The sequence below is a fragment of the Equus przewalskii genome, chromosome 1 (assembly GCF_037783145.1).
Source record: "Equus przewalskii isolate Varuska chromosome 1, EquPr2, whole genome shotgun sequence".
In the NCBI taxonomy this organism is placed as follows: domain Eukaryota; kingdom Metazoa; phylum Chordata; class Mammalia; order Perissodactyla; family Equidae; genus Equus; species Equus przewalskii.
In genome coordinates, this window is record NC_091831.1 from 138,365,917 (window position 1) to 138,378,954 (window position 13,038).

General features: G+C 38.3%; 1 protein-coding gene across 37 annotated transcripts in view; it reads left to right on the top strand.

Annotated features, from left to right (window-relative positions):
- Nucleotides 1–13,038, top strand: part of ATOSA (atos homolog A) — a 109,658-nt gene that overhangs the window by 72,022 nt on the left and 24,598 nt on the right. For 26 of the 37 annotated variants that reach the window (XR_011541148.1, XR_011541155.1, XR_011541147.1 and 23 more), the window contains 3 exons: nucleotides 10,554–10,738; nucleotides 11,719–11,921; nucleotides 12,199–12,324. Coding sequence is in view for 27 of the 37 variants with exons in the window: in XM_070623934.1 (XP_070480035.1) it covers nucleotides 10,554–10,738; nucleotides 11,719–11,921; nucleotides 12,199–12,324 (514 nt within the window). In the remaining 10 variants the exon portion in view is untranslated. Of the gene's footprint in view, nucleotides 1–2,735; nucleotides 2,887–10,553; nucleotides 10,739–11,718; nucleotides 11,922–12,198; nucleotides 12,325–13,038 lie in introns of all 37 variants that reach the window. The other 11 variants (XM_070624036.1, XM_070624090.1, XM_070624069.1 and 8 more) reach the window with 1 other exon arrangement.

Sequence of the window (13,038 nt, forward strand, 5' to 3'; positions counted from 1 at the left end):
TCAGATATAACAGATATCACATAATAATGGCCGCCACCAATGCTTCAGTCTCCGGAGGGGTCTCACCTCCCGCCGAGATGCACCCAGAGCCTACCAGGGTCTTCTTCTGATGGAGCCCAAATTAAGACAGTCAACAACCATCTGGAGGGATAAACTTTGAAGAAGAAAAGAACAAACTTGACAGAAGCAACATCCTACTGCAACATTCAAATCAGGTTGAAATTATCAAGGACTGCTGCTGTAATGCCAGCTCTAAACTAAAGCTACCAGGAAAGGGCCACAAACCAGCCTCAGCACATTTAGCCTGATTTGCGGAAGCCATCGCCTCATCAGGAAAGCACCTGTTATCCAGTCACCTTTATTAAACTCAATGCCAAGTATCATTAGTACAGCAATGCTGTGATGATGCTCTATTCACTGCATCACCAAATATCCTAAATGTCTGTCATTGGAGAACAGCCTTTGTTTCAATAAAATAATATAACTAAAATAGGAAAATGGGAGGCCGTGCATCCCTGTTGCTTTCCTTGGCCCACCACTTCCTAGCGATAAGCTGGGCTTGATTATATCAACGCTAGGGATCCCGATGCATTCTTATTAATGAACTTTCAAACTGAGGCTTGTTTGTTAATAGTTTAATTAAAACCCCAAGTGTTTAAAAAAAAAGATATTAGATATCAAGGAAACACATCTGAGGTAGGTAAGCACCTTATGTCTCAGTGGCAAAAATTTGGATCCAGAGTGGCTGCCTGGGCAGAGAAACACAGAACATTCTGGTAAGAATGCAGAACAGTAGCCATGTAAACTGGAAAGTCCAGTAAGAATTCACAGGAAAACAGAGATTGGGAATTAGACACCAAGATGTTTTACATTAAGGACCAGAATCACCATTCAGAGGCTGGATAACTGATACAGAGTGAGTGACAAGAATGACCTTGATACTAAGCCAACACGTACCTAAGGCTGAGTCTCTGTCCCTGATTCTTCCCTGAGCCAGAATTGAACTGGACTAATGTGGAGCTACAGTTTAGGTAGGCACACTGGATGAGACTTGGAAGAAAAGTCCTCAAATTTCTGACTTTGTGCATGCACAGGAGACCTTGGATTAGGGCCTCGTGTTATCGTTATGTTGCTGTGTGTGTCTGAGCAGTCACTTTACCTCTCTGAAGTCCAATTTTTTCATCTATAAATTAATGAAAATACACTCTTGAAGGTTCCCTTGAGTTCTTTAATTCCTGAATTCTATGCAAAAGCCAAGAGTTGGCCTTTTACAAAAAGTTTATCCCTTGTCTTTTTGCCAAAGATTCTGCTTATTTTTCTTTGATAATAAAGGGACCAACCTTGGTTTTAATTAACTCTGAGTGTTTTTTAATGCGCAAAACAGAACATTGAAACACTTTATTTATAAGCAGATATAATAGGGCAGTTTTGCCATGCATTATATGGATAGTGTTTCTAGGTAGGATATGCTCTTGCTCTTTCTGGAACCACATGATCTAGGCCTTTTCCATGATTTCTAAATTGAGAGAGCTTTAAAAGGAGAGACATAAGGAAAGAATGGAGTAGCTGTCCAAATTCTTTCAATAACAGGCATCCTTGAAGATATATCTATCTAAGGAGCTTTCTAGAATCTGTTCCTTGAGTTGGGGGGGTAACCTCTGAGTCATTTTTGTGTGAAATGAAAAATAAATATGAGCTTCTGTAATTAAGAATGTTAAGAACTATTGGTAGCGGAAAGTGGGCTCTTAAAGATGGGTCTGTACTTACCGATAATGTGTGTGACCTTGGCTGGTACTATTATTATCCTCATTTAATAGATTAAAAAAAAAATCTGAGGTGGGGCTAGCCCTGTGGCCAAGTGGTTGGGTTTGCGCACTCCGCTTCGGCGGCTCAGGGTTTTACTGGCTCGGATCCTGGGTGCGGTCATGGCACTGCTCATCAGGCCATGCTGAGGTGGCGTTCCACATAGCAGAACCAAAAGGACCTGCAACTAGAATATACAACTATGTACTGGGGGGATTTGGGGAGAAGAAAGGGGAAAAAAAGGAAGATGGCAAGAGATGTTAGCTCAGGTGCCAATCTTTAAAAAAAAAAAAAAAACGACAACCTGAGGCAAAGAGAGGTTGTATAACCTGTACAAGGCCAAACAACCAGCAAGTAGTAGAACTGGTTGCCTGACCTGAGAGTTCATGCTCTTAACTAGTACTCTATGCTACATCAAGAAAATTGAAAAGAGGAAGCCCCTGATGAAACACTGCACAACTCGAGATGATGGTGATCATCTTTGTTTAATTGAGTGTTTGGATTATGTGACAATTGAAATTTATAGCCAATTTTCGAAGAGCTAGATTATTATAAAAACATACGCATGACTTAGTTTTTCAGATGGCACCTCAGAATATTGCTGTGCTTAATCATGATTTTGAACTTTGGTGGTTATTGTATATGAAGCAGATGTAGAGTAGAAATATTGGGTTGAATTTAAACAAACTATATGCCAGCCCAGAAAGTTGCTTTTAAAAGTCAGTCCATAATAAGTTTACAGATTACTTGCCTTTTTCATAATAGAGTGCTGAGGATTTTTAAAATTTCAGTTTAAGTTTTGTTGGTTAATGACAAAAATAAAGAATATTTTTGTATTTGAAAATACTATTCTGTAAGTGAAAATATTTATGTGTAAAACTAATTTTTATAAAGTAATAGTGCACATGTAAGATTGCTCTTTTTGTTTACAGCTACAGCCACTATTTTTTGCACTTGTCACTGAAGTCAACTTTGCCTTTTATTCTCTGCTTGAAGACTTCTCTTGATATATAAATCGAGTTGTGCTAGGGATAAAGAAATCTGGATCCAGTTTGCATCAGTATACCACTTTGAACAAGAAAGGTGATGTCTTTGTACCTTATTTTTCTTCATCTGGGAGTAACGTAGATTAGGCTACATGATTTCTAAGATCCTTTACAATTCTGACTTAAAACAGAAACACACAACACATACCTTTGAGATTGGGACATACAGGTGAAAAACCAAAAATATTTCAATGTGTGTAGAACGTAACCCCTTAGGAGATAATACTCCATGAAATATTAAGAATATTATTTTAAAGAAACAGATGGGTTGGTGTAACTGTGGAGCGGTTGAGATAGTGCTGAGTTTTTTGTGAAGTGATGGCTGATTTGCACGGATCTGTCCTTCCCTTTTTCATGGTCCCATTTGTGATCAGTGCCCCAGGTTTGGGAGAAGGTTGGCTGAAGTTAGCAGTACAGTCTGTCCATGGAACAGAGTGAAACTTACCCAGGTGGCAGTGAAATTCATGACTTACAGTTGTGTGCCGGCACCCTGAAGTAACCGGGCATAGCCTAGAGGGCTTACATAAGTTCTGGGGAAGAGTACAAAGTAAGTAAAATGTCAGTGTGGAAATGAGTTAGGAAAGGGCTCTTTCATGGAAAAAATAGAGTCAGGAAAGCTCTTCAAAAGTTCGGGATCGGTGGACAGGAGAGGAGGAAGTCGTGTTTGATGGGAAAAAAAGAATGAGCAGTGGCCCAAGGTGGGAATGGAGCATGGTATAGAGAGCAGTTTGGTTGAAGCAGAGAGACCATGAAGGGAGCAGTAGAAGATGGGACAAAGAAGCAAAGGTAGGGTCTTAAGCAGGCTCACTTCGATGTGTAATTTCCAAAGGCAGCAGTCACATCAGAATCTGGCAATGCATAGCCAGAGCAGCTGGCACTGGATGGTGGCCCAGGCCCGAATGTCAGGCTTAAGAGTTTACAGTGGGTTCAGTAGGCAGTTAGGGAGCCAGTGAAACAAACAAACTCAAAAAACTTTTAGCTGAGAGGAACGTGATGGAATGGCTTTTCAAGAAGATTAATCTGCATTAGGGTGCAGGATGAATAAGAATGGGCCTAGAGTCCCACACCGCAGCTAGGAGACTGTTGTAGTAATTCAGGTAAAGTAAAAAAAATCTAAAGTAATAAGAGCCTAACTAGGTAACTGTTTTAGGATTAAAAAGGAAGAGTTTAATTCTAAGAGAAATTTAAAAGAACAAGTTAGTAAGATTTAGTGACTAGATTTCAGGACCATAAAGCAGGAGATTCTCCTGCCCCTGTCCCATAGACTTTGAAGGGAACTTCTTTTATTCTTGTTTTGGGATTTAGAGACAGTTTTGTATGAGTGATGATATTGCATATTTAACTTATCTTTTATAAGAAAGAGCTGTTGTGATCCATCAATGGCCATTGTGTTAAGAGAGGGCTAGGAAAGTAGGCTTTTGTATTTCTCATCTAAACCCTTTAGAATAATTGACAATGTATATCACATCTGTCTAATCTTCCATTATCACCATCTACTGAGATGGCTGTTGTCAAGGTCACCAGTGACTTCCTTATTGCCAAATCCAGTGATCGCTTCTTTGTATTTTATTAAACTTCACCAATGTTTGAGACCGTTGACCAGGCCCTCCTTGAAACTTTTTTTTTCGTGTAGCTTTTATTATACCAAACTTGACAGCTCCTTTTGCTGGTTCATCATCTTCTACCAGATCTGTACTTGCTAGTGTGCCCCAGGGCTCTGACATGAGTTCCCCTCATGTTCTTCTAGATAACTCTTGACTCTAAATACATACATACCCTCGAGATATTGAGAGTTTGGTTCCAGACCACCACAATAAATCAAATATCACAGTAAAGCAAGTCACATGAATTTTTTGTTTCCCAGTGTATGTAAAAGTTATGTTTACACTAGACTGTAGTCTGTTAAGTGTGTAATAGTGTTATATCAAAAAAAAAAACCCAATGTACTAACCATCATCTGAGCCTTCAGCAAGTCATAGTCTTTTTGCTGATGGAGGGTCTTGTAAAAAATGCAGTATCAGCAAAGCGCAATAAAACGAGGTATGCCTGTGCTATCCAAATGCCAGTGAGCCCCAAAACTATATCCCCAACCTTACAACTGCAGCTACAGTGCCTTCCTGACTAGTATACCTACTTTGGTTCTTTTTCTGCTATTCTGTTATCAACGTAGCAGCCATGGTGCTCGTTTTAAAATGTGAGTTAGATCATGTCATTTCTCTAGTTAAAACCCTTCAATGGCTTCCCATTGCATTTAGGATAAAATCTAAACTCCTTGCCCTAGCTTCCAAATCCTATATGATCTAGTCCCTGCTCACCATTCTAAACTTCATCTCATACCATTTTCCCTCCTTGCCCCCGTCATTCCAGCCTCATTCACCTTCTTTCAGTTCCTGGGACATTACCCTTGCATTGTCACCTTAGACCCTCTGCTCAGAATGCTCTTTCCCCTGATTTTTGAACGGATAGCTCCTTGTTCAGGATCTCAGCTTACATGTCATCTGCTCAGAAAAGCCTTTCCTGAACATATGATATAAAACGTGCACATAATCCTCTGACATCACCCTTTTCACAATTATGGCATCTTTACTCTTAGCACCATCTGATATTTTTCTTATTAATTTGTTTTGGTTTTTCTCTGCCACCACTAGAATATAAGCTCCAAGTCGCAGCATCTAAGAAAGTACCTGGCACGCGTTAGGTGTATAATAAATATTTATTGAATAAATGAAGTCTTAAGACCTACAGACTGTTTATGTCAACTGAGAGTCCAATTCTTTGAGTATAACATCTTCCACTAATTCTTAACACCCATTCTCAGATCCATCCATATATGTTTTTCATAATATTATCAATATGAGATTCTGGTTCTCATCTAATTTTTTAAAGTTTATTTTTAAAAAGCAAAGAAGAAAAGAGAGTTTCAAACTGCAAAGTTTCACCTTTTCAACACCAGAACCAGTACACTGTTACCTATGTGTCTTCACAAATTCTTGTATTAAGTAACCAAACATGACCTCCTTAGTCGGGGTTCTACAAAACAATAATGCTAATTAATTAAAACATATGACACTAGGTAATACTTTTATTTACATGTTATTTTTCAGTTAATGGGCCTTATCATTTATCTAATACCAGTCAGAGAATAGTGATTTATTTAAAATTTAGTTTGTGTTAGCGTGTTTGCTTATAGGACTGATAATATTTTGTTGTGTGTGTGTCTTTCTACACATGTATGCACATGTGAGCCCACAAACACATAATCATAACATTCTTTCTTTTGAAACATTGTGTTTTCACTTACATTGTAGATAATCTTTCCTTGTCAAAAGTAGATTTATATCATTGTTTTAGATAACTGTCATCTCTAATTTTCTTTCAAATTTCTGCATTTAAATATTTAATACTCTGGCTATATGATTTAAGTCATCCAACTGCAGCCTCTGATCATGGTTTCAGAAGTTTTTTAGTTTACTATCTAAGGAGATAATGACCAAAGCAACCAAATTTAAGTCAAATGTTATATTATTCAGAACTGCTTTTTTACAACAGTTTAGTTTTTATCACTTGAAACTTGATGATTGCTAGTGCATGAGTAAGCCATGCCCTACTAGGGCTTTGGAGATGAGAAACAGTCATGAGCCCCATAATGACAATTTGGTCAATGACTGACGATGATCCGGTAAGGCTTTTAAGGACAGGATAAACAGTCTTGCTCGGGGGCAATGTTTCAGGCTACAAATTGAAACCCTTTGTGATCTGGCACAGTGAGAACCCCAGGGCCTTCAAGTATATCAGTAAGCACACACTGCCAGTGTACTACAGGAGCAACAAGAAGTCATGGATGACCCAGCTCCTCTTCCAAGATACCCTCCTGAATGGCTGTGCCAGCGAAATGGAGAAGTACTGTTTGGAGAACAACATACCTTTCAAGATTTTGCTTATGTTGATAATGCTCCCAGACATCCTCCTTTTATTGGCGATCTTTATCCCACTATCAAAGCAGTGTTTCTCCCTCCAAACACCACCACTTTGATCCAACTAATGTGATCAAGGAGTTATAGGAGATTTTAAGGCCTCCTACCTGCAGAGGACCTTTCCCAGGCTATTGATACAACTGAGGAAGACACTGATGCAATTCTGGAAGGATTGCAACATCTGTGACTGCATCAAGAACCTTGCTTGGGCTTAGGCTGATGTCACCAAGGAGTGTTTGAATGGCATCTGGAAGAAGACGCTCAAGAGGTTCATCCATGACTTCAAAGGATTTCTCAAGGATGAGGAGGTTGCAAAAATCAACAAGGATGTGGTTGAGATGACAAACAACTTTAACCTGAGTGTGGATGAGGATGACATTGAGGAGTTCCTAAAGGTGGCTCCTGAGGGATTGACTAATGAGTTGTTGGAACTGGAACAGGAATGCATAGCTGAAGAATAGGCAAGAGAAAAGGAAACTGCAGGAGAAGAAAAAGAAGAACCCCCAAGAAAATTCACAGTGAAGGGTTTAGCAGAAGCTTTTGCAGACCTCAACAAGCTCCTTAAGAAGTGTGAAAACATGGACCCCAACACTGAAAGGTTTTCATGAATAGAGAGGAATGTTCATGGTTCATTATCTGCTTACAAACAAATGGATGATGAAAAAAAGAAAAAAGCCAAGCAAACCACCATGGACATATTTCTGAAAAGACCTGCCTCAGACAGGTCCTTCAGGAGGTATTCCAGGACAAGGCATTGTCATAGGAGATGACAGCTCCATGCATGTTATTGCCCCTGAAGACCTTCCAGTGGGACAAGACGTGGAAGAGGAAGATAGTGATATCAATTAGAAGAAGGATACAAATAAAAAGTATTTTGTACAGCTGCACAATGTGTTTGTGTTCCAAGCTAAGTGTTACTGCAAAAGTAAAAAAATTTAAAAGTTTATAAAGTAAAAATGTTACAATAAGCTGAAGTTAATTTATTATTGAAGAAAGAAAGATACTTTTTTTATAAATTTAGTGTAGCCTAAGTGTACAGTGTTTATAAAGTCTACAGTAGTGTGCTGTGATGTCCTAGACTTCCCATTTACCCACCGCTCACTGACTCACCCAGAGCAACTTCAGTCCTGCAAGTTGCACTCATAGTAAGTGCCCTATACAGGTGTACCATTTTTTAGCTTTTCTGCCATATTTTTACTATACCTTTTCTATGTTTAGATATATTTAGATATGCAAATACTTACCATTGTGTTACAATAGCCTACAGTATTCAGTATGGTGACGTGCCGTACAGGTTTGTAGCCTAGGAGCAACAGGCTATACCGTGTAGCCTAGGTGTGTAGTAGGCTACGCCATCCAGGTTTGTGTAAGTCCACTACGTCATTCGCACAATGATGAAATCGCCTAATCATGCATTTCTCAGAACATATCCCCGTTGTTAAGTGACACATGACTGTATAGTTTTGCAGGCATAAGGATAACAAGTCATGGAGTACTGGTAGCCCAAAAGACAACAAACACACTCTCTCTCATACTCCCTGCTTCATGTGCCCTTCCCCCTTTCCTACTCTGACCTGGTAGTTTTCTCTCAGCAGCAGAAACGCTATAGATATATTTTTTTAAAGTAGTAGCATATAAATATGAGACATTACTTAGGCTGTGGACCATCCTTGGTACTCACATGGAGTAGCTGACATCTTGGTATCACTTAGCATTCCATAGATTAGGAGCCACTCCTCTGCCACAATTCTTAACTCTCCAGGATTATCCCACAAGCTAGGGGAGGGAACCGGATGAGCCCAGAGAAATCTCCTGGGAGCCAAAATCATGCCATGTAGCCTATGGCAAGCCTGAGCTGGCCTTGAAAACCCAGAGAACCACCAGAGAAGAGGATTGAATGGATTCCTTTTTACATTTTTTGCTTCCCTCTGAAGGGACACCATGATTTAATTCAGTGAGTCCCAGGAGACCCTTGACTCATGACCTCATTGATTCCTGGAGGAGGGTTGAAAGTTGAGACTTGTCTTTTTTTTTTTTCCCAGTTGGAACATTATTATAAATTAGGATCCTATTCCTGGAAACCAATTCTATACCATATATGTTCTAAAATGTATTATTACAATATGTGTTGAATATATATTATTTTCATTTATATTTTCACAAACATATATTAAAGTATGTAAAAGCAAAATGTATAGCCACAATGAAAGGAAGCATCTACGGGGTGGTTAATGACCCAATTTCTGAACCCAGACGGTGTAGGTTCAAATTCCAACGTTGCCACTCCCTAGCTGGTGATCTTTGGCACGTTGTTTAACCTCTATGCCACAGTTATCTGTAAAAGGCTGGGAATAGTTCCCATCTTCTAGAGCTGCTCATTCATGAGTTAATGTATAGAAAGTACTAAGAACTGGCAATACCTGACAATGTTAGTAAGTGTTGGCTGGTAGTTTATGTGTTGAAAATGGTCATTTTAGGGAAAATTTTTCTGAATGGTCTTAAAATACAAGCTCAATAAAGTTGGCTCTCAAGCCTCCTCCTTTTTCTGATAGCCTTCCTGAGGCTAGAAAGAGGCATTCTTCCTCATACTCTTCAAGGCTTTTCACAATCTGGCTCCATTCTTGCCTTTTCCACACTTTCTCAATACAAATTCTCCATTCAAGTTGCACTTTCTCATGGTTCTGCTCAACACCTACCTCGTTTGCAAAATTTTACCACTGTCATCTGAACAACTTTGGAATTTATTATGCTGCAGTATACTAGTTGTTTTTAAAATCATCTCTGAATCATAAACCCTTTGAGTCTAGGACCTATGTGCAGTGCAACGCGGTGTCCCCCATCACCTAATAATGTAGCAGGCACTTACAAGATGTGTTGCTTAATTGGATTGCACAACAAATTGAATTTTGTGTGTGCATGTATGTGTACATGTGCACACATGTTCAACCTGTGCAACAGGTTAACAATTTTGAAAATGAAAACTGTTTAAAAGAATTAGAGCACTTTTGAGAAATTTAAAAATTACTACAACTAAGTAAAAACATCTGCAGATTAGATCGTTTGGAACTGCGTAGTAACCAAAAGATATCACACTTCATGCACTGCAGTGCAGGCCTGCGTCTCCCGCTGGATCGCTACAGCATTCCTTCCTCTGAAACCACGACAGTCCGAGAAGGCCCCCGTGGCTCATGAATGTCCGCATCACAGAATTAGGGCTGTGAGAACAAGGAGCTAGTTCAAGGAGAAGGGAGAGAAAGGGAGAAACATGCATTTGGATCTGCACCTGTTTCTAATATTTAATAATAGTAATAAACATCTTAGCTAAAAATACATGACATAAGACCTTTTAACCTTTATGACTATTGGTGAAGTTTTGCGTCTGAAAACTATCGTATCTAACATCCAAAAATATAATTACCTATAGGATTATAAATGTGTGCTTGAATCTTAGATATTTTAGCTGTAAGTTTACATAAGAACAATTTTAGGCCATAATTTGAACTAGCTTTGTCTTAACTGGAATTTGGAATTATCCATCATCTCCTGACTCTTGTGAATTAAGATTTACTGTATTTTAATTTCCTCATTTTTATTCTCTTCTTTCACTTTTTGTTAGTGAATATACTTGAATATGGAATGTGACATGAGGTATTTTAGGTGTAAAAGATGAATTCTTATCAAGAGTACGTTAAAGTAAGGGTTCTTCTTTTTTCTTTTTTTTAAATACCAGATACTCTTGATGAATATTTTGAATATGATGCAGAAGAGTTCTTGGTCTCTTTGGCCTTGTTAATAACAGAAGGACGAACACCTGAATGTTCTGTGAAAGGTCGCACGGAAAGTTTCCATTGCCCTCCAGCACAGTCCTGTTACCCAGTAACTACCAAACATGAGTGTAGTGACAAGCTGGCCCAGGTGAGAACTGTGTGTTGAATGCTTTTTATTTCTCCTTATATTAACTAGTTTAAATTCTGTCCTTACCTTTGTTACATCACAATTATAATGTTTACATTTAAGTATAAAATTGGCCCAAACCATAAAACAAAGAAGCCTAATCCTGGGTGATAGCTAATAACTTTGGCTCTTAAATGCAGCTCTTGATGGCACAGTAGGTAGCTTTGCCGATCAGAAGGCAGGTGGGCAGCCAATTTCATACCTGCCTGCTCACACACCAGATCTAAGGTTATCTTTGCTACTGTGATTTAACTTTCTTTATTTTTAGAGTCTCAGTCCTGGCTCATCCACTTTATGTTCTTATTTATCTACTAGATTGATGTTGATGATTATTTTTCCCCACATTAACCAATTTCCCACTTATATTCCTTTTTTTTTCCCCCGTGGGCGAATACTATTTGCTATCATATTAATGTTTTTGTATAATACTGTTAAAAGTAATTATTTTGTAGGTAGTGTATAATTTGCTATAAGGATTTTTCTCCCATTTAGTTTCTTAAATATAGTCCAAAATTTTAAACTTTTAAAATCTTGTCTATTTTGAGCATTTAATTAAAATAAGTTTTTAATATTTTGGTCTTCACTTAGAGTGAACCTTTCCTCTGTAATGATGATGCAGTTAACAAACAAGGCAAGGCTGGGCCACCTTGAGGCCTGCCAGACATTGTGTATGGCAGCTCTTTCTCTACCAGACAGAGCAAAGGTATCCGTCCCAAGAAGATTTGCATCATGACTGTTGTTCAATAGTTAATCCCAACACTCTGGAGCTCACGGGTGGTACTCTATTGTTTAATGAGGGAACCTAAAGAGACAAGCCTGAGCAAAGCTCCCTCCACTAGATGACTCATTTCTCATACAGATGTAGGGACTTTATAATTTTCAAATTTAAACAAAATTGGGTGGGTTATTGAGACATTTTGGTTATGTTCATTTTCTCTAAGTGTCGCCAAGCCAGAAGAACCAGGTCTGAGGTCACATTGCTGTGGAAGAATAACCTTCCCATCATGGTGGAAGTGATGCTCCTACCAGACTGCTGCTACAGCGATGATGGGCCCACCACGGAGGGAATTGATCTGCATGATCCTGCGATTAAGCAAGATGCATTGCTGTTAGAGAGATGGAGACTGGAGCCAGTTCCCCGACAGTAAGTTGTTGAATTGAGTTCTAGTTATTCTTGGTAAATTTGGTTTTCCGTTACTTTCTATAAATTATTTTAACAATATATCTTTGAATCTTTCTATTTATGTAGTAAAATTTAGAAATATTAGTACTTAAGTGACTTCACCTGACACCGGTATAGGCACTCCTATCCTTTTGAAAGCACGCATCTCGAGTGATATGTTTATTTCAGCTTCTTTCTTTCTAAAATTCTGTCTTTTGTATTTGCTGATGTTTAGATGCTGCTTTTTTACTTCCCTTAGGAGTGGCGATCGATTTATTGAGGAGAAGACTCTTCTATTGGCTGTCCGCTCATTTGTGTTTTTCTCTCAATTAAGTGCTTGGCTGAGTGTTTCTCATGGTGCTATTCCACGAAATATTCTTTACAGGTATGTCTAGGGCAAAAAAAACGAGTGTATATTCAACTGCATTGGTTAGCTGCTGAATGATATTTTACCTTTTAAGTAGTTTATTTCCTTTATTTCTAAGTGTAAGTGGATAAAATTTACTGAAGTTTGTCTCAAAACAAGTTAGAGAAATTTAGATGTGAATCAGTACGAATTTTGCTTCTTGGGTGTAGAATAGTTTTTAGAAAACTTTTAAGCTTACTTTAGAGAACCAACGATGGACTTGTGCTGCCATTATAAATAAAGTGGAAAAACTTTCTGGGCTGCTGAATTTCCACAATGGTGGACATAATTTTTGGCATCTTGAAAACTATAAACAGGCTACTGAACAACTAGTTGTCTCTTTAGGCAGGTGGCCATGAGAGAGAATATCTCTTAAGCACCTTGCACAATAGAATTAGCTGGGTCCATTTATTTAGTACTAAATACAAAGTCCTTGTTTTTCTGTTTTGACAAATAATTTTAAGTCATAGTCTTTAGCTTTAATGCTTAAGGGATCTAGTGTTCTTAAAGAGAAGATCATCTCTATTCTATGCATAATCTATTGCACTACTTACATTGGTTTTATCAGAATGACATGCATGGTAAAGTAACTAAAAGTAAAACCTCAATAGTAATTAATGCAAACAAAGATAAGTATATGACTTTAAAAATTTTTTAATATGCAGTAATGATATAAATTTTATGATCCATTGA